Below are 25104 nucleotides of genomic sequence, written 5' to 3' on the forward strand. Positions count from 1 at the left end.
TCCCCGCCGGGTGGCTGAGGCGCGGCTGCGCCACTTCCGGCCGCCCCTTGCCCTCAGCCCCGCGCGCCGCTTCCGCCCGGCGCCGCGTGCGCCTCCCGGGAACGATCCTCATCCCGGGAACCATCCCAATCCCGACCCCGCGCTTCCCCCTGGCAGCGGCCCCCGGGCAGGTAAGGTGCCAGCCGTGCCCGCTGCAGCGGGGCCGGCTCGGCTGCCGGCCGTGGGAGGTGTGTGTGAGTTCCTCAGCGAGCCCCGAGCTGGAGCGTGCCCTGGCGGCTTTCGCCTTATCGCGTGCTTTGCCTTTAGAGGAGTTTTGTGTGGCTAACAGGCTGCCTCAGGTTTGACAGGATAGGGTTTCAGCGCTGTTTTTTGTAGAAGTGCTGTTCGCTAATAATATGCAGTGGTGTAAGTAATAATATAAGTGCCATAAGCAATAATAATATAGTACTAGCAGCTGCTTTTATTTATTATTATTTATTAGTGGTAGTTACAAGTGAATTGTGGCCAGATAAGCAAAGTGTTGTTTATTGGTTGAAATAGTAAGGTTAAACATCTATTTTATATACATATACTTACGGCTTAGACAAAGAGATAGCAAGTTATATTGATCATAAGTATTTAATTAATAAGTAGCGTTCAAAAAGTAAAAATGCAAGCCAAGCTTACCTAGTGTTTTGCTCACAGCTTTCTCCTTGGTGACTGAAGCTGGTAAATTCAGCCACTGAATATAATAAAGACTGGTTTAGGCAAAATATGGTTAAAGCAGTTTTATTAATATATATGTGATGTATCCAAGAGCCTTAAAAATGAATACTGTAATACACAGTGGAGCTGTGCAGTAGTAAAAAGTTATGGATGTGCATATTTAGATAGATCATTGCAACACTTCATTGCAGTCAAGTGTTAAATAAATCCATTTGGATGTTTCTGTTTTGTCACTGACTAACTAGAACAGCCATCCAAAGTCTTTCTTTTTTTGGAGGCAGTTCACTCATGTCACCTCAGTATTTGTGAGGAACAAGGAAAAAAACTATGTTTTATTTCTGCTTTGTCATTTGTCCCAGAGCAGTGCAATCATGGCATCCATGGAAGAAAACTTTCCTCGAGGAGGCGTCCAGAAGAAACCTGCAGAGGGAAAAACACCCAAGCCAAAGTCAGAGCGAGACAATTTGTTTGATGTATGTTGTTTGCATGCTCTTGGTTAACTTCTCAGAGCTCTTCCACTGTCAGAACTTGACTGCAGCCCTCTCTACCTGTTACTTCTGCAGTAAACTACAGAAGGACTCCCAGAAATGGATGTCTGCTGGCATCCACCATCCTCCTGATCTCTGAAAGATCTCTGTTACCTGTTACATCTTGATTGTGATGACAGAAAGTTCAGTCAAAATTGATCAGGCTGTAGCTTTTAAACTTTCCATGAGCATCTTATCCCAAGGTGCTGCATGGTGAGCCTGGTGTTACTGGATGCAGGTTAAGTTGGTCTTTCTGTTAGTAGAGTGTGGTGCAGATCTCTTGCATCACTCTTTTTCATTCCCAAGATTCAGAAATATATAGGCTTTATAAATAATCAGCCTCAGCCAAAGGAGATACTTGGAAGACTTGCATGTAGACAGACAACAGTTAGCAAGATGGTTCTCTTATTTTTTTTTTTTGTCCAAATCAGTATTTTATTCATGGCAGCAGAGTTCTGCCATAGTGTAAAGTTTGTTTCTTTTTCCATTTTTGTTTTTTAACCTTCTGTGCTTGTAATATGCTTTAGGTTCAACATGAAGAAAAATCCCTGAAACGAAAAAGGAGCCAAAATGATCAAGAAAAGCAGAAAAGGTTCAAGGCAGACAAAACTGTTAAAGCTGCTGTTAAAGACAATGTTATGAATATTGGACCACTCACAATTGAGGTTGGTGCATAAATGTTTGATTTTGTGTGCCTCTCTTTTCTGGGCTACGTAAAAATGGCATGTTTTTCCTCCCTAAACCTGCCAAATACATCTGTGATCCAGTACACAACTTAACTGCTTGTCCCCCAGTTATCACTGGCTTACCAAGATATGCATAGTGTGCTATTTTTCCTGCCCTGCCAGGCGCTCAGTGAGGGGATGCTGCTCCTTGGCTGTATAAAAGAGGTCAGTGACTACGAGCTCACCGTCAGTTTGCCCAACGGCCTCTCCGGGTTTGTGCCGGTCACGCAGATCAGCGATGCCTACAGCAAACTGCTGACCAAGCAGGTGGCCCAAGGAGAAGTCCTGGAGGTGAGACCTGTGATTTGTGCTTGGGGCTAGAGAGTGTTGTTAGTACCTCAGAACCAACCCTGAGGTATTGCTTAGGAGCCTGACATTGACTGACCTTGGTTTGGAACTGGATTTTCCAAGCGAACTTTGCAATTTCCTGGTAACAGCTGACTCTAGAAAAAAACCAAAATGAAATAATCAGTTACCCTGTCTCTCTGGTGTCAGCAGTGCCTAAATTTTCCCGAGGTGTTGCGGAATGTGGGATTAGCACTACCCCTTTGCTGGTGGTGCTGAAGGAGGAGGCCAGGTTAGGGTCACTGTTGGCTCTGTAGATGTTTCCTCAGTGCAGTCTCCTGACTCCAGCCCACACAGTGTTTTTAAGCAAAGCCTCTCAGTCTTGCTGACATGACATAGTGTCATCCCTGCTTCTCTATTGAGATTCCAGTGTTTGTGGCATTTCCTGCCTGTTCCTGAAGTGTTGACAGAGAAACAGGACTTTCTTATGGGATTTTGTTTTCAAAATCTGCTTCAATAACAAATTCTAGCCTTATGTTATTTACCATTGTAAAAATTGTATGTTTCTCTGTTGATCATGTTGCTGGGCAGGAGCTGAATTCGCTCCCAGACATGTTTTCTCCAGGGACACTGGTCAGGTGCATCGTGACCAGCATTGAGAAAAGTGACGATGGACGTCGCAGTGTCAAGTTATCGATTGACCCCAAGAAGGTCAACAAGGGCCTGAACTCTACAGCACTAGCAGCAGGCATGGTAAGTTCTCTGGGTCTGTCACAGCCTCTCTGGGCTCTTGCATTTCAGTTTGTCCTTACGTGGGATCAGAGCAGAGTGTGGAGCTGCTCCCACCACGGAAGTGACCTGTGAGGAGAGGGTGGGTTTAGTTCTTGTCTCCAGGTTGTCATTCATGAAATTATTTCACTTCATTCTGTTTCAATATGGCCAAGTTATTTAATGATTTTTTTTTCTGAGTAGGTTTCTTTGTTAATTTTTACAGAGAGTAATATATAAAATAGCTTGCAGAGGTGCTTGGTTGTTTCTGTTTTGTGTTTTCAGCTGCATGATTGTATGCACCTGCTATTTTTGAGCATCAGAATTATTTTCCTACTAGTTTGTGAGCTCCTTTTGTATATAGCTAAATAAAGGTAGACTTAATTCCTCACTGCTAGGTGAGCTGTGTAATAAGAAAGAATGTAGTGCTCTTGCTACTGCTCTGGTTGGTGAATCTCTTACCATATGTTCATTCTTTGAAGACCCGGCTGCTTCATTACATTGCTGAGTTGCAGTGCTTTCCTCCCAACAGCTGCTCTCTGGCTCTGTGTCGAGTGTGGAAGACCATGGCTACCTCATAGATATTGGTGTCATTGGAACTCATGCTTTCCTGCCTCATCAGAAAGCCAAAAATTACATCAAAGCAGTCAAGAAAGGTAAGAATTAGTGCAGGAGGATCTGATGGGTTAAAATGGAGGTGGAGAATGACAGGGATTAGAGTCTATTATATCTGTGGTTTAGTGCACCTTGGTGGCATTGGGTCAAGCTGGAGTCTGTGCAGGTTGCTGCAAGCAGCAGTTTTGTGGCTGGTCTGCAACAAGGCTTTGTGTTCAGCCCCTGATCTGAGAGACTGAGTTCCAAGCCCTGCTGGCAGTAAACTTCACACAGATTGAGAGGGAACTCTGTAAAAGCTTTGGAAAGTGTGGGAGGAAATACTGAGTGTTCCTGCTAGAGATTTTATGCTGTGACTTATCTTTGTAGGGCCCGCCTTGAAAATAGGCCAGAGCCTGAACTGCCTCATTGTGGAGGTGAAGAATGAGGGCAGGGTGGTCTGTTTGTCCATTGATCGATCGGAGGTGGCTGCATCCATTGCCACAGAGCGACAGAACTGGGCACTCTCCAATCTATTGCCAGGCCTGGTGGTGAAAGCTCGAGTGCAGAAGGTAAGCTCTGCTTTGGGTTTCTTTTGTTGGATTGGTCTTTTGAGCGTTGTTGAAGACAGTAGACAGGTGAAGCAAAGATGAGTTTATGTCCTGGAAAATTTCTGGTTGGTCTCAATTATTTAGCAGTAGCAAACATAATCTGCTAGACACTTCCCTCCACTGCATTCACCTGAGGTCTGATCTCAGTTCTGGTTGTGATGCTCTGGGTATAAAGGCTTCAGACTGAAGCTGCTGATTGAGTTTGAAGCAGAACAGGATTAATTTTGTGTTTTCTGGCCTTTACTGCTAAATATTCAACAGGATAGCAGTATTCAGAATACACACAGCTTTATCAAAAAACAGAAGGCTTGTTTTTTCAACAGAGTGTGCAAAGCAGAATTGTTAGCAGTTTTTTTGTCTCTCGTGATGTGCTTGTTGATTAACACTGACAGTGCCATTTTTTGAAATGTGTGAATTGCTCTCTGGAGCATGAAAACTGAGCGTGGAAATTTTTTTGGCATCTTTTTGCTCCTTTTTTCTAGGTGGCCCCACTTGGGATGAAACTGACATTTCTGTCTTACTTCACTGGCATTGTGGATTTCATGCACATTGACCCAGAGAAATCCATGAACTATTCTCCAGATCAAGTGGTAAGGAGGATGGAGTATGCCTGGAGTTATGTGGCTTACAATGTCTCTTCTCCAACATTTTTGTGGAATTATCTCTGAAATCTTAAGTCTGATAGCTTGTTTCATATCTTCTACTTGAATTACTATTGTGGCTGCTTTAAAGCTGTAAAGAGCAAAGCCATTCCTGGAAGACTTATTTGGGAAGCTGGAGATTTGCAAGGGATAGAAACATGACTTGTGTGGTCATGTTCCCCTCCCTGCATTGATACCAGCCTAGTCCATAAAGAGTCAAAAGCAAAAATCCCTCCTTGGAGAAGCTGTTAGAAGCGAGCGATGTCTTAGTAGCAATACTGGAAAATGCTTGCATGTGGACAGAGAGTTCAGGTACCAAGCAGAATGTCTATGAGCATGAGTGGGGAGCCTTTGTCCTCTTTGTTGAGTGAGCACTGTGTGTTCCCAGGTGAAGGCCTGCGTGCTGTCCGTGCACCCCACGTCGCGGGCGGTGCGGCTCACGCTGCGCGCGCCCTTCCTGCACGCCGGGGGAGCCCCGCGCCAGCTGCCCGGCCCGCGCATGGGGGCAGTGCTGGAGGAGGCCACCGTCAGAGCCTTCTACAAGCAGTTCGGGGCCATCTTTGAGCTTGATGATGGCACTCTTGCATTTGCACGGGTAAGTGCCAGGCTGGCGAGGCAAGTCCTCCGTGTCTGTCTTAGCCTGCTGGGAAAGAGGGCTAGGAGAGGTTTTTGTTTCGTGCCTTTATCCTCTTTGTAAGGCAATGCAATAAAATTAAGATAGCATGTGAGGTGTTTGTCAAATGATACATGTCCTTGTTTGAATTTAAATGTAGGAGGGTTGTTGTGGAAGAGCTGGTGAAACCTGCACGAAGAGAATGTTAGAGGAACAGTTTTGATGGATGCTGCCACTTCAACCTAGGGCCTATATCAGTGTTTCCACTTTCCAAACACTCACTTGTAATTGCTTTTTTTTTCTAGTTGAAACATCTTTCAAAAACCAGAAAATCCTTTAAACCTGGGGCATTTAAGGAAGGTTCCAAACATAAATGTCGGATCATTGACTACAGCCTGATGGATGAGATGTGTATTGTATCTCTGAAGAAGTGAGTATGACAGACTCTTCCAGAAAACTGGTTGAAGAGTTAGAAAGGTGTTTGAGAGTCGAAAATTACACTGCTTTGCAGGACTGGAACTTGACATTTGGGGTTTGTGACTTTTATCTGTGTTGTGGCACATCAGGTTGTCTGGGCATCCTCCACATATTCCCCATACTCTGTGGAAATGGGACACCATCGGTATTGTTGGTGAGCTGAGGCAGAAGACCACAATTCAGCAGGAAATCAAGCCTTGTTATAGCAGCTCATTTGTATTCTAAAGTCCCTCTTAGTACTTCCAACTTTGTGGCTTTAAGCAAAGCAGATAATGGGCTCTCCTTTCATGAGGCATAACTGTGTGACTGTCACCTGGAATGGAGCCTGGTGAACCTCCCTGAATTTTATGTCCTAAGAGCTGTTTTTGGAGATTGGTCAGTGGAGTAAAACACAGCTCTGGAGTTGTAGAACACTGTGGAGTGTCTGGAATAATGGATATTTGGGATAAGTCAGAGATGGAACTCTCTTATCTTGGATTTCCTTCAAGCTGACTGACTGGTCTCTTTGTGTCTCTTCTCTAGCCAGGTTATTGAAGCACGGTTTCTGCAGTACCAGGATATCCACACGGGTGATGTGGTGCAGGTGAGCTTCTGAAGGACCTGAGCATGTTAGACTTAAAACAGTGATCTTGCCAATGTGCACTTCTTCTGCCTAGTATGTGTGTCCAACTTCTGGTCCAGACTAGTGAGAAGAAAAAAGAGAAAAACCTTGTCTTTCAAGGTTTTGAAATTGATTAATGGAATGCAGTACTCTTCCCATTTTGTTCATGTTTTTATTAGTGATGTAGCAAAGACAATCAAATTTTATCTATGGTCAGTCATAGATAAAAATAAATAAATACATTTATTTAATAAATGCAATAAATACATTTTTAGAAAGACTTGAGCGAAAGAAATGAAAACTTGCCTTGCAGTCAAAGTAAAAGTTCATAGTTGAACAATCACAATGAGCTGATGGGCAGAAAGTTACTCATTATGATTTTTATGTCTGAGTCATGGGTGTATTGGATATGTCTCTGGAAAAAATCCTAGCTTGCTGGAATCAATAGGAATTTTGCAGAGGTAGTCTTAAAGAAAAGAGGCTGTACAACAACATTATGAAGTATATAAAAGTTAACAGGTCAGATTAGTTGGGTGGAATGTAGTTTGGTGTAAGATTACTTTTTTTTAAAATGTGATTAGATTTGGTGATTGTAGGTGTTGTAGTGTCTTGGCTGTCTCCTACATGACCACTGTCTGCTTTTCATGATGAATTTACCAAGTTTTCCCCTGTTTTGGGTTATAGGGCAAAGTGCTCTCTCTAAAACCCATTGGGATGCAGGTGAAGGTGGCTGATGGGATTAGAGGACTTGTGCCATCCCTCCATCTCTCTGATGTGATCCTGAAGCAGCCTGAGAAGAAGTACAACATAGGAGATGAAGTCAAGTGTCGGGTGAGAGCTGCCAGACAGAGTCTTCAGCTGTTTTGCACTCTTCTGAGTATGTAGCAGCTGGATTGATCAGGCAGGGGCAGACATGCTTATTGAACCTCTGTACTCCATTCTTGTAGGTGCTGGAGTGCAATCCTGGAGGAAAGAAGCTGATCCTTACTCTAAAGAAAAGTCTCGTTCAGTCAAAGCTTCCAGTCCTCTCAAATTATGAAGATGCAAAACCAGGCCTGATCACACATGGCTTTGTAGTGTGTGCAAGGGAGTTTGGCTGCATTGTGAAGTTCTACAATGATGTCAAAGGTCTGGTACCCAAGAATGAGCTGGGCTCAGAACCCATATCTTGTCCAGAAAAAGTCTTCTATGAAGGCCAGGTAATTAATGTACCTCTGCTGTGCCACGTATTTTAGTGGGAAAGAGAAATCTGCAGTTGGCTTCAATGTGGATTTTCCTGAGGAGACAGCTACACCGAGAGATGTTTATGTCCTTTCACTTTATTACTTAGTTGTGCTCCATTTAAACAGGGTGGACTGTTAAAAGGGCAGCTCTTCTTTGGGTATGTCTGACGTGCCTTTGTTTCTAGGCTCTCTGTTCTGCAGGAGAACACATCATGTGACTTGATTCTCAGTAGAAGTCTGGAGTTCAAGTTTTGTTGTTTCTCCTGAGGAAATCATAAGGATATTACAGATTCATAAGGATGGTGTTTTCTGCCTCAGTGTTACTCTGGTTATCCTGCTGGTTTCAAATTACAGGCACTTTAGGAACTGTGTTGTTCACAGTTCTGGTTTTTGTTACGGGCAAAGTTACAGAGATCTCAGCCCTCTTCATTATTTTTTCTGATGCTTTTCTTTGTCTTTAATTCTGTTATTTTTTGGTTGTCTTAGGAGAAAGGTAATTTTCTAGTCAGAATTTCTGACTGTAGTTCTGGAGATCTGGATTTTATTCTCAACTCTGCTACAGACCTGGTACATACTTTCACAAGCACATTTAATGATTATGTACTTCTGTTTTCCCTTTGCGGGAAAATACCCTTCTGATATTTGTCTGTGGTTGAACCTGTTGAGTTCTAAACACTGGCCTGCTATCCATAGGTGTGAGAGAAAAGTGTACTGTGTATGTATGTCCCTGTCTTCTTTTGTAGGTGGTAGCAAACTGAGGAGGGTCAGCTGAACTTAACCTGTGTTTTATAATTTTTTTTTAATTCAGGTTCTTAAAGTAGTGGTCTTAAAATGTGAGCGTCAGCAGGAAAGACTCTTATTGTCCTTCAGATTATCAAGCAAACCTGGCCCTGAGGACAAATGGAAATGTACTCCAAAGGAGAAACAGGAAATGAAGTACCAGATAGGAGAGGTATTGAATTCAGTGCCTGATTCCTTTTTAGCCTTTTCCTACTCATTTTCCATATGATTTGGTATCACTTTGAACAACTTTGCTTCAAGAAAGCTGACAGTAATCAGGAACTAGCATTAAATGTGCATTTCTTACTCTGTGGTTGACCTCTTGGATCAAAAATGGTATCTCAGTTTTCAGAGGTCAGGATAAAGGAGTCCCAGGAGAGTCCCTCTGGAGGTAGCAATTAGTGCTCCTACTCCTAAGGTGGAATCCTCTTTTAATTTTTTGGATGCTGCTGATTTTCTTGCTCCAAAACCAGCTACTTTTGCTCCCTGGAAAAGAAACGCTTTAGAGAAATGTTCTGAAATGTTTCCCTGTTTTTGCAATAAACAATTTCCAACTCCCTGCAGATATTGCTAATGCAGGAACAGGACAGTTCTAATCTTGAATTACTCCCTTCACCCTTCAAATGAAAAGTCACAACCAAGAGAATGTTTCCAGCTCTTTATTTCTCTGGGACTTGAGAATTAGTTTTTATTTTACCTGCAGTGTTGGTATGCTTCTTAGCTCAGCCCTGTTGATGTGAGAGTTTTTCATGTATAGCTGGGAGGCAACGTTAAACCCTCTGCAGCACATCACATCCCATCCCCTGTGCATCAAAATAAATGAGTTCAAAAACACTTGGAATTTTATATCACTGTACTCGTTCTCTTTTCAGATTGTTGATGTGAAAATCTTGAAGAAGAAAGATAATGGGTTAGAAGTTTCCATCTTAGAAGATGAAGACAATGTGGTAGCCTGGATCCCCATGCTGCACCTCTCTGACTTTGTTGGTACCTCCAAGCTCCTGTGGCACTGTCTTCAAGAGGGAGATGTCCTGCCCAGAGTTATGTATCTGAGTGACAAGGGAGAGCACATTGTATCCTTTGCCACCTGAACCAGGCAAACCAAGTGTGGGGAAGGAGCTGTCTCTCAGGATTCCAGAGTATCTGCAATGAACATAAGATTACTGTAGCTAGTGTGAAGTGGAAGTGCCTGTCATGCTGATGATACTTCAAAGAGGCATTATAACTTGTTCTGGAAGTGAGGCTCAGCTGGGGCTGGAGTCTCTTCAGAACTAGGTTGTGCGCTGACTTGTTTTCCCAATCAGCTTCTGGGCTGTTAAACCTATCACAACCTTAGGAAAAAAATTGCTGGTTTTTTATAAAAAATCTGAACTGAATTGTTAGGAAGTTGATATTCCCGGTGCTGTGAAGCATCTGTCTTTAATGCTGAGCAGTTTAAGAGACATGAGTTGCTAAATTTTTGTGTAGGGAGACCAAGACAAAAATTGGAATTACAGCATTTAGCACTCCTGTGCTCTCTAACTTGCAGCAAGTGCTTTAGCCCAATGGTTAGCAGCACTGAGAAATTTGCTTGGCATCGTGCTGCTTTCATTCATCTTTTCCCAATTTTCTTAACTGGTTGTTCAGATCTTGAGTAGAAAGTCTGCAGTGATTTCTGCTGTACAGGAGCAGCAAGTTGTAAGAAGCTTCTCAGAAATCCAGCCTGGGATGCTGTTGACTGGTTATGTGAGGAATGTGATGCCCTTTGGAGTGTTTGTGGAGTTCCCTTTTGGTGTGACAGGACTGGCACCTAAAGTGGTAAGCAATGCCTCCATTTCAGTAAGCAGCATGTGTGTGATCAGATGCAAAAACAAGGAGGGAGCAACTGGGCTGCAGGCCCTGCATTTGCACAGCTTCCTGCCTCAGGGTAAAAGGGTTTAGGTTTGCCTTTTAAATCACTTCCAAAATTAAATTAAGCTCTTCATTCAAGTTAGCTTAAGCTTCAACGAGGATTTCATGTGACCTCAGTAATTAATTTTAATTGATGGGTTTTTCTTAGTCTTTGTTAATTTCTCTTATGCATTTACATGACGTCGTAACTCAAACCCTTCTGAACAGCTCTGTGGGTGGTTGATCAGTACCAGCTGTGCTCAGTAACCTTGCCCTCTCTTTGCTTTGCACAGAGCATGAGTGACAAGTTTGTGACAGACACCAAGGACCACTTTGTGGTGGGACAGACTGTGATTGCAAAGCTGATGAGCATTGATGAGGAGAAGCAGCGTGTGCTCGTCAATCTGAAGGTGTCCGAGTGCAGCTCAGGAGATTCTGCTGCAGAGAGCTTTGGCCTCCTGAATCAATATTTCAAGGAGCTGAAAGAAATCAGGGACTTGTTGAAAAGAGGTAAAGATTATAAACGTTCTGCTAAAGGGTATCAGGTCAAAAAAAAAAAAAGGTGCTGTAGAGGAACAAGAAAAGAAAAACATTTAAGTGAGAGAAAGTTCAGTTCAAGCAAAGACTTCATTTCCCAAAGTAGCTTATTAGAAAAAGGATGTGTGTGCAATGTCTGCCATTGACAAGAGGCTTTTTGTAAGTACAGCTGGAACAAGCCAAAGAAATTGCTTTTTTCATTGAAGTCTCCTAAGCCTCTTGCATTGATCAAGAGGACTGGATTTGCATTTTGGATCAAGGGCTTGTGATAACCCAAACACAGTACTCACATGAGTGTGTTTGTTCACATAGATTTACTTACATGCATTATAGGTCCTCCAGCAGGGGTTTTCTCACATGCTGTTTTTCTAGTGTTTTTATCAAATTCTGACTGTCTTTTTAGATTCTTCCTATATCTGGTACTTTTTAATGTTTGTTTTCTGTAATTGTGAAGTGACAGGTCTGTTTTGTACTTCTAGTGTTAATCTGTTTTGCTTTCACTTTTTTCCATATGCAATGCTGGGTGCCAGTGTTCGTATAAGATGGGAAAATACTCACTCTAAAATTATTAGGTCCTTAATGCCACAAAAGGGTTTCTGCTTTGATTAACTCTTAAAATTTACTTCGTATTTTCCACAGATTCATAAGCCTAGGCTTTGTTTTCCCTTATGAAGATAGATTAATGCTTCCTGTACCACTAAGTAAATGCAAAGGCTTGTCTTTGTTTTGTGAAGAAACAGCATAAGTAAAACTGATTTCCCACTTTTTCTTCCCTTTATTTAGGAGAGCCCAGCATTTGTGAGTTGGTGCCTGGGAAGAGGGTGCATCTGGTCGTGCAGGATGTGAGGGAGGATGGCTCAGCACTGTTCAGTGGCAGCTCTGTCACAGGCTTGACTGTAACTGCCACCCGTTACCATTTGGGAGGTGAGGGTCTTTGCTTGTGTTAGATTTCAGTCTTGTACTTTGAAACCTCTCCCAAAGTGGGTTCTGCTGATGAGGAACTAATAGGGAGAAGTCTGATCAGAGTAGGGATGGCCTTGAAGAGTAGTTCAGTTTCCCAATGTCTTGCTGGCCCATTTGTGTGACTCAGAAAATATTATATAAACCTCCCTGTGCTTCTGTTAATTTTGTCTCTTGTTTTGGGCATCTAGTTTGTGCTCAGAGATCCTTAGTTGAACCATACTGTATATAGACAAGTATGAATACAAGCTTCAGCTTTCTTGTTTTGTTTTCTTCTTCCTTTAGAAAGGTATTCCTTAGAGTATGCTCTATCTGAAATTGCTGTGAATTTTTCTTGAAAAATCAATTACTTTGAAAAATTATGGTCTTGTTTTAATTAAGAAATAAAAGAAAGATGTCATATGGCAAAATCAAACATATATTTGCTGAAGTAATGAATAAACCAAGCAAGATAAACCTCTAATTTCAGCAGAAGTAATAACCCCAGCACTTCTGTGTCAGAAGAGTTTCTTTATTTTTTAAATTAGCAACCGGTAGACTGATGATAGTTTTGTGCAAATAGTCGGAAAATCTTCTTTATGTTATCTTGACCTTGTTTTTAGTCAGTCTTCATTATTTAAGAGTTGTGTCTTCATAAAATCAACTTAGTTTTTCCAAGAAAGATCAGACTTTTTCCAAATACAAAGCTCTCTTTCTGTTTCTCATTGCCAGTAACGTTGGGAGAATCTGTTCTTAAATAGACTTACTATATATTTGGTACTAATTTGGTTCAGATACAATAGTGATTAAGCAGGCTTTTGTCATCAGGAATTAAACCTTCCATGTTTGTCACATAGCACTATCACAGTTGCTCAGAATTCTTCATTGTCATCAGAATATAATCTCCTTTTTCTCATTTGTAGCCAAAAATATTGCTCCTGGTGAGAAAAGGAAGGCACTGGTTCTTCACGTGGATGCCCTCACATCTGAGGTGTATGTTTCTCTTCGGGAAGAACTGTTAAAGCAAAGACCCAAGCGAGTGAGTATGAGTTCTGTTTTTGGGTTTGTGTGTTTTTGCTTGTCTGGCAAACTGTAGCTGATTAATAAATTTCAAGGGGGGCTGTTTCCTCTTTTAGAGCTGTGGGAGGTAGAGTGGAGGGAATCCAAATCTCAGCAGGAGCAGTCACTCTCTCTGTCCATTTCTGTCTAGCGGCTCCGAGAGAACTCGCAGCACTCTGCAGTGGTGCAGCACATCACAGAGCACTTTGCCATCGTGTCTCTGCTGGAGACAGGCCAGCTGGCAGCTGTCCCCATCGCCTGCCACTTCAACGACACCTTCCGCTTCGACTCGGAAAAACTGAGGGTGGGACAGACAATCTCTGCCACCTTAAAAGCCGTGAAGGAGAACAGCCACGGAGTCTTGTTAGCAGTACAGGGCCCAGCCAAGAAGAATGTTTTTGTAAGGGCACGGAACGAGTCCGAGACAGCACTGGAGGAGATGCTTCCTGCTGTGAAACACTCCCTGTCCCCAGGGGATGTTGTTACTGGTACCGTCAAATCCGTCAAACCCACCCACGTCACCGTTGCTATTGATGACAAGCTGACAGGTTCAATCCATGCATCCCGGATTCTGGATGAGGTGCCCATAGGCTCTTTTCCAACTTCTACTCTGAAAGCCGGACAGAAAGTGACTGCTCGAGTCATTGGAGGCAGAGATGTGAATACTCACAGGTGGGAAAACATGTACATGGTATTGCTTCTGGAGGAATGCAGAGGATGAAACAGTTTGTGTTTCAATTCAGGTCATCTAGGTCCTCTGTCAACAGATGCTGTTACAGCTGCCTTTGCTGGAGTAGTTGAGGCCTGAGGAAATCTGATATTATATTCTATCCCAGATCCAGCTTTCAGTAAATAAGGTTTCTATCTGTGTTGCTGTATTTATCTTGAGTATAGACTGCAAGAAAAAAAAAGATGTCTAAACTCTTAAGATCCAGTGGAAGCCCTAAATACAGGCACAAGGGACTCAATTTGGTGGGATATTTTGGTTGCCTAAATTGCTACTGAAATAGTCATTGGAAGAACTGGCACTGGAAGGCTCTTGTAGTTTTAGAGGGCTTGCACCTGGGGTTTTTTTTGACAGTGCAGAGGCATTAAATATGGGTGACTGGGACCTGGGGAGATCATGAGAAACTAATCCTTTTCCTCTTCTTTAGGTGCCTGCCAATCACCCATCCACACTTCACACAATCCATTCCAGAGCTCAGCATTCGACCAAGGTAAGTGTTGGCCTCTGTGCTGTCTGCACATGCTTCACAGACCTCATATTCTTGGATGTCCCATCCCTTGTACCTTTCATTCATGAAGGAGCTGGCCATAAGCAAGAACCTCCACATGTAGTGCAGTGAGGCAAGGCCTCTTACTCTCTCTTTCACACTAACTTGGGTCCAATAGCTGTGTTAAATATCACAGTGTTCTCCTAGCACATGATTTCCTTTGAATGTCCTTTTGGCTTCAGGTTCTGCCAGTCTGGACTCTGTCGTGTCTATTCCTGTCAGAAAAAATTCCTCTTGTGATCAGGGAAGAATTAATTCCTGGCAGAAAAAATGCAGCTGGGGAGGGGTGAAAGACATTGTCACAGTAGTAGTAGCTCACCACATTCCCCAGGGTTTCTAACTTCCATCTTCACCTATAGGACCAAAGCTGTTTTACTGATGTCCTCTTTCTTCTTTTGCAAACAGTGAAAAAGAAGGGGAATTCACACCAATGCTGAACCTTAAAGAAGAAAAATCCCTCAAAAAACTTGGACTCTATGAAGTTGGACAGACAGTCACTTGTTTTGTAAAGAAGGTGAGGTCAGAGCCTTCCCAGGAAGTGTGCTGGGGAAGGCAGCAAGTGAACATAACCCTGGGGGCCTTAGCTCAGATCTAAATATTGAAGAGTATACTATGGTCTTCATTAACTGTGAGAGTGGCCCGTGGCAACTGCAGTGTCCTACAGGGAAGGCAGAGGAAGGAAACAAATTTTTGGTGCTTGGTGGAGTCAGGCTGACTCTTTGACATGCCTGTTTGTTGCCAGCAGGCTGTAGTAAAATGGCCTTGGGGTATGCCACCAGCACAAAGTACACTTGCTGCTGATCCCCTGTGTGCACTTGCCTGTGAACCACAGCAGTGTTATGCTTGTAAGAACAGAATCCAAACCACCAGTTTTGCTTGGTGCAGAGGCCAAGGCTGGACTAATTCTTTTTAGCCTTAAAAATTAGTGAAAAATTTCTGCCAGGGAAGATTTTTTTCCCCCTCCTAGGTCTCATGCTGTATTGTCTGGTTATCTGATGTCTTTTTAGTATAATGTGTTCAAAAACTGGCTGGAGGTAGAAGTTGCCCCCGACATTCGAGGAAGAGTTCCTCACCTGCTGCTGTCTCTGAACACCAAGGTAAGAGGCTGTTACTGGTGAGCTACACATACTTTTTTCCCCCATATGCTTGGCCACAAGTAATGGCTGCAGACACTTCTGATGTCTGTGTGAACTCATAACCCAGTTCTCTGCCCTTTAGGCATTGCTGCGACTTGGTGACAAGCAAGTACTGTGCCTGTAGCTAGTTCAGCTCAGGATAGCAGAGCCACTGAAGCAGTGCTGAGCTATCAGTCAACTGCACTTCAAAGATGTTTATAGGAAGTGTAAAGGTTCATAGGGGAAACACTATCAGAATTGTGCAAAGCTTCCTTTCTGGAAATAAGTGTAAACGTGTTTTTTATTTCAGGTCTTAAAACATCCAGAAAAGAGCTTTAAAAGTGGCCAGGCAATATCAGCTACAGTGACTGGAACAGATGCCACTGAAACAAACCTCTGCTTGTCACTCACAGGTATTGTGGAGCCTTAACAGTAGGACCCCACCACATGTGGTACTTTACTCAGAGTTGGGCCTGCATTGACCCCTCAGGTGAAGATTTTACACTCCAGAGCCAAGCTGTGCCTCCCTGTAGAACAGAACTAACCCCTGGGACCCTGACCTAGATGTAGCAGCATCTAAGACAGGCGAAATCAGGCCTCTAGAATAAAGAATCACTTTCCTAGTGTCTCAGACTGAAGCCCTTCTCTGAGCCCTTCTGAATGTATTCCCTTCTAATCTCAGGTGTGAGGTGGTACATTTATCAACATTTGTCAGTTACTCTGGATACTGGAATTGTGCAGCTAAGGGTTGTACTTGTCTGGGCTACCAAGGCAGTCATGGATGTGAGTAAAGATTGCATAGACTGCACCTTACCAAAAGTTTGTGGGCTTGATATGTGACTAGGCAACTAAAATTAGCTACACAAACATACTACCTCTTGCTTCATATTTTGAAGTATTATGAAGCCCTTTCCCTCCACCTTTTTCAGGAATTCAGTCACTGGAGCAGGACACCATCTCTGTAGGCATGGTAACAAAGGTGACTCCACACGTTGGCTTGACCATTGCGCTGCCAGGTGGGAAGACTGGCAAAGTCAGCATCTTTCACCTGAATGATACTTACACAGAAGATCCTCTGGGGAGCTTCAGAGTTGGCAAAATTGTCAGGTCAGTAATTGTCTTCCTTGTTCCTTCAAGCTGCAAGGCTTAGAAGGATCCTCCTTGGTGACCTTGAGGTAGTGATCCTTGAGGTAGTACGAGACTATAAGCTCAGTCTGTGGCTAAGAAGTAATGCCGACTTCCCTTATAAATATTTGGGTGAAAGTCTTGTATTTTCCATTTATGAAGAAGCCCCTTTTCAGCTGCCTTCATGTACTGTCTTTTTGAGAGTAACTACTCTGTTAGCTAAGGTACTGATGGGGTAAGGGTAGCCAGGTATCCCAGCTCTGCAGTGGTTCTGTGGGCTGTTTGGCTATTGAGTTGTTTTTACATTTGTAATGCACAAGCAATCACATTTCCCTGCTTCACATTCTTGTTGGGAATGTTGGACAGTGCAACAGGCCAAGTGATTTCAGGTGTAACAATCTCTAACTCTTTTGTACTGGCAGTAGAGACTGAATAAATCAACCAGACATGTTTCAGAAGTCCTTTATCTAGCTTTATGAACTATTGTGTCATGCTGGTTTGTATTAGACAGAAGGTGCTTGAAGGAACAGAGTGCTTTGTTTCTTTTTCTGCTACTGCGAATATTTCTTTTCTACCTGTGGCTGTTTTAGCATGTAAAAAAGCTTTCTGTTTTCTCCCCCTCCTCTGCCATGCAGGTGTTACGTCCTCTCCAATGAGAAGGGTAAAATCCAGTTATCTCTCCGGCAATCCCGGTATGTGTCATCCCTCTAGTCTGTTGATCTCCTACTAGTGAAAAAAATTATCATGAAATACTCTTGTTATTTGTTTGGGAATATCAGTGAGAAGTGTTAAAAGAATAAGGAATGCATTTTTGTAAGGGGTGATACTTGTTCCTACTTCAGAAAGATTTTTTTTTTTTTCCTGTGGATCAGCAAACATTGAAGGGTCTGGCACTTAACATAAAGCTGCTCAAGTGGGTTCAGATTTAATTTCTGTTTGTCATAGTTTTTAGGCTTTATCTTTTTGTTTGTTTCTTTATAAAGAAAGTTCTACCACTGAATTTGCAATACAAGCATGTTATGTTTCAATGTTCAGCTCTATTTTAACAGTTTTGATTAAATCACAGATTTAGCCCTAAATGTCTCTTAAAACTGAGCCTTTTGCTTTTTCTTCCTTACATGTGGAATTAAGAAGTGTGGAATTAAGTATCTTAGAAATAAGTAGGGAAAACACCAAGCAAATGCTGTGCAAAATTTCAGACAGCATTTCACTCTCCTCATTTTCTTAGTGTCAGAGAAGGCCAGGCTGATGTGTTTGGCTCTGTTTGCAGCAGCATATGGATTCCCTAATGCTAGGTAGAGCTTGGCAGAGATGCAGGTTGTCCAGTAGTACATTCCAATAAACTGAAGGGTGTCTCTGATCCAATGTTTTCCAGAGAGTACTAGCTGTTGTTAATACTGATCTATTTTCTGCTATCCAGAGCAGAATGTGAGTTATTCAAATGAGTGCTTTAACTTCTAACTTCTTTTTTCTTTTAGGCTAAATCCAAAGCTAAACAGCAAAGTGGAGGATATTGAAATAACAAGTATTAAGGATGTTAAAAAAGACCAGCTAGTGAGAGGCTATGTCAAATCAATCACTCCATCAGGTGTATTCTTTGGGTGAGTAACCTCAGAAAATTATTCTGGCAAGTGATGTGTCTTGAAGAACTTATTTTGAGGTAGTGATTGTAGAATCTTGTTTGGGGATGGTCTCTGGAATAATGTGAGGTTGCAAAATGAATTTACTCATGGGAATCAAGATGTCATGGATACTGTGCTAAGCCTGTGAAATTAAAGTAGGGAAAGTTATTGAGACACTTTATAGAACTGATGGTGCCACAAATGCACTTTATTTGTCTTTCCTCCTGCTGTAGAATACTTATTTCTGGTTTTCTTCCTCTTCTCAGATTGTCCACTTCTCTCCTGGGCCGAATCCTGTTCCAGAATGTTTCCCCATACTTTGTACAGAAACATTCCTTGTATGAAAAGTACCTGCCTGAAGGAAAGCTGCTCACTGCCAAAGTACTTGGGTAGGTCCAATGTCCTTTAAAAGGGACTATGAATTAGAGGAGAGGATGGAAAGAGGGAGGGTAAAAGACAGGAAGGTTTCAAGAAGTTCAGATCCTTGCAGTCATTGTAAATGCTCTGTTTTTTCCTTATTCTTCTACTGCTACTCCTGGCGATGCACCACAGGGTAAATAGAAAAAAAAAGCAAATTGAGCTCTCTCTCCTGCCTGAGGACACTGGGATGCCAAGTGTGTTGCCTGAATCCCTAGGCCTACCACAATATGGAGCAGAGGAAGAGAAAAGAGAGGCAGAAAATGAGGAAAAAAGAGAAGAGCCTAAGCCAAAGACAAAAAAGAGAAGAGGAAATGATGAAAGTGGTCAGGTATGGGTGTGCTTGCACAGGATATGCTAAATGACTTTGTTGATTCAAATACTGAAGTGACTGGGAAGATCCCAGTCTCATCCCAGAAGGATGAGGCTGAAAAATTATAGAGACTAGGAAAAAAAGTTAAATTGCATTGGAGATTACAGAGATCAAAAATTATTCCTTTTGGGTGGGAGCTGAGATAACAGCCCAGTTGTGTTTCCTGTCCCTTTGGTCTTTGCACCCCATGTAGGTGAGTGTGTGTTTATTCTCCACTGTCTGTGTTAGCTGAGAGAGTAGTGGGGGATGCTGTGCCAGGCTCTTGACTTTGTGATCAGAATTGCCTTTTAAGATCACAGTTGTTGCCCTTGACCATCCACTTATTTCCACTTGTTGCAGGAGGCAAAGCCAAAGAAGAGGAAGATCTGCCCAGCAGATGAAAATGACAGTGGAATTGAGGTATATTACCGTGAGGAGGAAGAGGATGACCAGGAAGAAGAGGCAGCTAAAAAGAAATCTACGGTGAGAAGTTTGGAGGAGAACCTGAGCCTGAAATGGCCTTCTAGCCCTTTTGATATGTGTCAATTTGACTTCAAGACAATAAGTATTACTGCTGCAGATAAGAGTGACAGAGACTGGTGTTTGTGTCATCTGAAAATGGCTTGAAGTGGAGGGAATATAAATTACAGCAAAGCTGGTCACAGAGTTAATGTTTTTGCTTATGGGCTGTTTGCAAGTACAAGCAGTCAATAGTATGGGGAGATGCCACAAGCAAAGAGCAGTTGTCTGATCCCAGTTTAAAAACCTTAAATTAAAATCCAGGGCATTTTCTGTCTTCCTCTGAACAGGTAAGGAAGCCTGGTGAAGCTCCCAGGCTGCAAGTTTCCATGGGCTTCACCTGGGATGAAGACAATGCAATGGATGTACCTGTGCTGGATCAGAAGGAAGAGAGCTCAGAGAGTGAGGAGGAAGAGGATATGCAGTCCAAGGTACTGTGTAATTGTAGTGTCTGCACAGGAGACACCACACAGTGGCTGTAATGTGATGTTTTGGTATTTGCATGTCTGTCTGCCCTGTAGCAAAGCCTTTTAACCCAAGGGAACATCTTTGGCAGCTGACACAGAACTTGTTCAGCTATTTTGAACACTGACTTTAGTAGCAGGTACCTCTGAAGCAGAGGAGAAAAGGCCCAATTTTAGCATGGCTGCATGAAAAACAGGTTTCTCATGTTGACATGTTAAAAAAATAAGTATTTCGGGTCAAACAAATGTTTTCACATTAAAAAACTTTTTTATTAAATGTCAGCTCTGTTTCTTACTTTCCTGAGTGTCATAAATTTACAGAAAAACCTGGAGATGAAAAACCTTTCAAGTTATAGTCCTCTTTTTTAGCAAAACACTAAAAAGCACCAAAAAAGAATCATCTTTTATGCTGTAACCTTTAGAAAGGTTTTCCAGTGAGAGCAATTTAGCAAAATCAGAAACAAGATCATGACCTCCTTTCATGTTTGCTCTTCAGGATATCTCCTGTCCCTCAAAGTTCATCTCTGTAAAGGCAATGCATGGCTGATGCTTTATTGCCCAAGGTAACAAGGCAGAGAATTATGGCACTGTTCCAAATTTAGACCTGAGTCACCCTAGTGATCCAGCAGCACACCCCAGTTGTACATGAGGAGAAATTGGGTCAGGTTTTTACAGAGTGAAGGAGAGTGATAGTGAGTACTGGCCTGGAGGGTAAAGATGGAAGAATGAGAGGGAAGGGCAAAGTGTGGATCCTGCTGCTGTGGTGCCATACAAGCAAACTATTTGGTGCCTCAATGAATTTCATTTAATAAAAAGGAATTTCATACACTGCTGCTCTTCTTTGAGGTGTGAGCTGTGTAAGAAGGGTGGGGTGTGTATAATTTTTATCCTGTTTTAAACAGTTGGCCTCATCTCTTCCTGTAGAAACTGCTTAGCAGTATGTCCACTTGGACATACTGAGGTCTGGCTGTGCTTTAGCTGGACCTGCCTATCCCCCATGAAGTGCCTGCCCTTCCTCAGTCCTCCTGCTTTGCTCTTTCAGCTGAAGAAACGAACAAAGAAGGAGAAGGAGCTGGAGAAGCAGAAGAAGGAGAAGGAGCTTTGCAAAGTGGAGGCGGCTCTAATGGACCCGAGCCGGCAGCCCCAGTCAGCAGATGACTTTGACCGCCTGGTGCTGGGCAGTCCCAACAGCTCCATCCTCTGGCTGCAGTACATGGCTTTCCACCTCCAGGCCACAGAGATTGAGAAGGCCAGAGCTGTGGCAGAGAGAGCACTTAAAACAATCAGTTTCAGGTAATAATGGAGCTCTGCTTTTCAATACCCCAAAGAATAAGTCATGGTGGGGTAGTTGTGGTGGAAGAACACTGGTAGTATCAGTGTGAGTCTGTGTGTGTGGAGTGACAGAGTCTGTTTTAGTGAGTTCAGAAGGATTAAATGGTAGCAAGTGTCAGCTGGCCCTTTGAAGGTTTGGCCTGAGTCACCACCACTGACCTGCTGCAGGTCATGAGCTCAGGAGCTCCTGAAGGTGTCACTGAGTGCACAGACATTCCTCTGGGCAGTCAGAAGCATTTGGAAGAGCATAATGCTGTCAGTGATGTCCTTGAATCAAAACATGAAACAGTGAAACTCCTGTTGCTTTTGTCATAGGGCTGTACCTTAAATAATCTCTACTTCATGGTTAAGTATATTGTGCTTTCTTGACTCAACCTTCTGGTTTTTAATTACAAACAATGATAAAAACTGTAATGTGAATCAACTGCTGTGCTCTATTTCAAAAATGGTGTTTCAAGGAGCAGTATGTCCTGCTTCTTGTCCTGGAGGCCTGCTACAAGTCAGTGAGTCTGTGTAGGGTAGTTTGCAAAAACCTGGTGAAGACTGGCAAAAGGCTGAATATTCTTGTTCACATCTGCTTTAAGGGAAGAACAGGAAAAGCTGAACGTCTGGGTAGCTCTGCTGAACTTGGAGAACATGTATGGTACTGAGGAGACACTGATGAAGGTTTTTGAGAGAGCAGTTCAATACAATGAGCCTCTGAAAGTCTTCCAGCATCTGTGTGACATCTATGCCAGTTCTGAGAAGTACAAGGTAAGAGAGTGTAAGCAGATCCCTGGCATGTATCCCATTGAGGCATGCCAGTAAACTGCAAATGCTGACGGTGTAAGCTTCCAGCTGTCAGATTTTGGGCCTGTCCTATTCTTAACTGGAATTAATGGCTGTGTTTGACAGTGGGCAAGGATGTATTGATGCTTGCTTTTATGTCATAAGTGTTCAGAGACACCCAGCCTAAGAACAAGAGTCTTAAAGCTACAAGGCTTTGTTAGGAATGTGTGATCTAACCCAGCTCTGTCCTTCCAGCAAGCAGAAGAATTGTACCACACAATGCTGAAGCGTTTCCGTCAGGAGAAATCTGTGTGGCTGAAATACGCCTCCTTCCTCCTGAAGCAAGGCCAGGCTGAGGCTACACACAGGCTTCTGGAGCGTGCTCTCAAGGCTCTGCCCACCAAAGAACGTAAGCTCTCTCTGCCCCAGCCTTATTGTGGACCTTATTGTAGACAGGGGATGGACTGCTCTCTGATATCTCTGCCTGTGACAGCATTTGTAATAAGTGAAAAGTGCAGCCAGCTGACTCTCAGGGAGGGGAACTTTCAAGCTGCATGTCACTGCTAAATGCACCTCTGCTAAAGACACCAAATAGAATTTGCTGTGATGCTCAAAAGTAAAGCACCCAGAGCAAAGGCAGCTTTGAGTTTTACAGCCCTCTAGAAAAGTTCACTTGGTCTAAGCTCAGGTTTCTGGGGCTGCCTATGGGTGCTGCATGATGCATTATGAATATAAAAATAAACCTCTCTCTCCTGCAGAGAGTTGAAATGAGAAGTGAACTGTGACCCTTCTGTCTCCCACTTTGATCCCACCCTGGTCCAGAACCTCTTTACAACAGAGCCTTTTGCCTCTGGGTAGAGATGGTGCTGTCTCTGCCTGCCTCTGTTCTGTATAATTCTCAGTCATGTTTGATCATGTGGAAGAGAATTGCTGTGATACCCTAACATGTCATTACTTTTCCAGATGTGGATGTCATTTCAAGGTTTGCACAGCTGGAGTTCCATTCTGGGGACACAGAACATGCCAAGGCCCTCTTTGAGAGCACCCTCAGCAGCTATCCCAAGCGGACAGACGTTTGGTCCATCTACATGGACATCATGATCAAGCATGGCAGCCAGAAGGAAATCCGGTGAGTTGTGCTGCAGCAGGCTGGGAAGGGGCAGAACACACCTGAAAGGAGCAAAGGTACCCTGCAGTGTGAGGTTGTGTAGGGCTTCCCACAGCACAAGGGATTTTTTTCCTTTTTTTTCCTTTTTTTTCCTTTTTTTTCCTTTTTTTTTCCTTTTTTTTCCTTTTTTTTTCCTTTTTTTTCCTTTTTTTTCCTTTTTTTTTCCTTTTTTTTCCTTTTTCTTCCTTTTTTTTCCTTTTTTTTCCTTTTTTTTTCTTTTTTTCTTCTTTTTTTCTTCTTTTTTTTCTTTTTTTTCACAAAACTGGGGTGTGTGGAAGTGGAGACTCCAAAGAGTTCCACAGGGCAGAGGGGAGCTGATTTCTAAGTTGTGGCCTGTATGACAGAAACTAGGCACCCTTCACTGAGGTTCTCCTGTCCCTCTGCAGGGATTGCCTTGTATCTGAAGGGTGAGATCAATGTTAAATAATCAATCTTTGTAACATAAAAATGGAAAACCATATTTTTTTCAATTTCTTTTCCTGAGACGTGATAAAAGGAAATAATTTTCCACATCCACTTAATGAATCCATGGCCCAGTGCAGTGCCTGGATCTTTGTTTAAGTTGACTCGCAGCCTTAGTGTTCTGCAAGCAAGTAGAAGGCTTCTACTTAGAGATTTTGACCAATTGTCAGGACTCTCTTTCTTCAAGCACCAGCACTTCACAGCAATTTCCCCTGAATGTTTTCCCAGACTTTCTGCTATTTGTTAAAAGACAGGGTACAGGGCTTGTATTGAGTGCTGTCACAAACACAGTAATTTGAATCACTTTGGTTTCTTGCAGAGACATCTTTGAGAGGGTCATACACCTGAGCTTGGCACCAAAGAAGATGAAATTCTTCTTCAAACGCTACCTGGATTATGAGAAGAAATTTGGTACAGAAGAAAGTGTCCTGGCTGTTAAAAGAGCAGCACTTGAGTATGTGGAGACCAAGAGTTCCCTTGCTGACACCTAAATGTGGTGCAAGTGAAAGCAGAGAGACTTGGCTTTCCATGCAGTGTGGGAACTGAGAAGTGTGGAGTTCTGCTGTGACTGTCCATGGACAGTGAGCTTCTGGAGAGTATTGGTCTGTGACCAAACCACCTTGGAAAGAACAATCAAATGAAAAGATTTGATAAATGTTTGCAGCTTTGTCCAGAAGTTACAAATAATCCTGGTCTGTTGATGACATGTTTTTAAATACAGACTGTTTTATAATCAAAAGAAACATCAGCTGTACCTGTTTTACTTTCCTGGAGAAATGCTGCAGTTAGGACATGCTGCTTTTAAGTACAGTAATGCCTTACAATTTGATTTTTCTCACTGTTAAGATGGCAGAGAAGATTCTTGTCTTTTGGATGCATTAACACTTCAAAAGATTTATCTCAGGTGCCTTTGTGCTCTAGAAATTGGCAGAGCAACACTGGATTGTGGCATAGTTAAAGCTGGAAGGAACCTCTTGATGATGATCTTCAAGCTTCTGCTCAAATCAGGCGTCAGTAAGACTATGTTGCTCAGGTTTTCTCCCAGTTTAGTTTTGATTTCCCCAAGAATGGAGACTGCACAACCTCCCTGGCAAACCATCTGTTGTAGCAAGTTGCTAGGGATTGATGACAGAAAAAATAGTGATTTTCAGTAGTCATTGTCTCTTAAGAGCAATCACTGAAGTTAAAGAAAAGCGTGTTTTTTCTGTGCTGAAAAAAAGTTATCCTCATGTAACCTTCTGCTTGGAAAAAGTTAGGTATTTTGGGTACTTAAAAAAGCTGCCACTGATGTCAGTGCCTTATGGTCCATATCCTTACAATTCTGTATTCCTCTAACTTTCCACTGAGATGTGGATATGATTAGCCCAGTGTTTTACAGAGGAAGAACTCGAGGCAAGAGGAAAACAGGGTATGCAAACAGATGTGATTATCCAGTGTAGACCCTGGCTTTGAAATACCAAACTTCAAGAATCTTACTCATTGTAGGTACTCTAAACTCAAAACCAGAGCTTTGCAGGACCCAGCTCTTCTGCCTT

The 25104-nt window shown here is 42.7% G+C and overlaps 1 protein-coding gene across 3 annotated transcripts; it reads left to right on the plus strand.

Moving 5' to 3' along the window:
* The first annotated feature begins 52 nt into the window (after window positions 1-52).
* PDCD11 (programmed cell death 11) lies at window positions 53-24312 on the plus strand. Of its 3 annotated transcripts, none has more exons than XM_064431195.1 (36): window positions 53-170; window positions 1065-1178; window positions 1760-1897; window positions 2081-2248; window positions 2834-2995; window positions 3543-3666; window positions 3992-4173; window positions 4695-4802; window positions 5242-5448; window positions 5772-5896; window positions 6466-6526; window positions 7229-7375; window positions 7492-7743; window positions 8576-8719; window positions 9420-9620; window positions 10174-10344; window positions 10710-10926; window positions 11737-11877; window positions 12816-12931; window positions 13103-13623; window positions 14106-14168; window positions 14631-14739; window positions 15233-15322; window positions 15651-15753; window positions 16270-16447; window positions 17101-17157; window positions 17944-18066; window positions 18354-18476; window positions 18640-18835; window positions 19217-19339; window positions 19666-19806; window positions 20882-21132; window positions 21756-21924; window positions 22195-22348; window positions 22903-23068; window positions 23889-24312. In XM_064431195.1, the coding sequence occupies exons 2-36, from the start codon at window positions 1077-1079 to the stop codon at window positions 24058-24060; spliced, it is 5505 nt and encodes a 1834-aa protein (XP_064287265.1). In that variant the 5' UTR covers window positions 53-170; window positions 1065-1076; the 3' UTR covers window positions 24061-24312. The 3 variants fall into 3 exon arrangements, with proteins under 3 accessions (XP_064287265.1, XP_064287266.1, XP_064287267.1); XM_064431196.1 differs by having other exon boundaries at window positions 71-170; window positions 1070-1178; XM_064431197.1 differs by lacking the exon at window positions 53-170 and adding an exon at window positions 322-405 and having other exon boundaries at window positions 1070-1178.
* Window positions 24313-25104: the final 792 nt, after the last annotated feature.

This window comes from Passer domesticus, chromosome 8 (genome assembly GCF_036417665.1).
Source record: "Passer domesticus isolate bPasDom1 chromosome 8, bPasDom1.hap1, whole genome shotgun sequence".
Lineage (NCBI taxonomy): Eukaryota > Metazoa > Chordata > Aves > Passeriformes > Passeridae > Passer > Passer domesticus.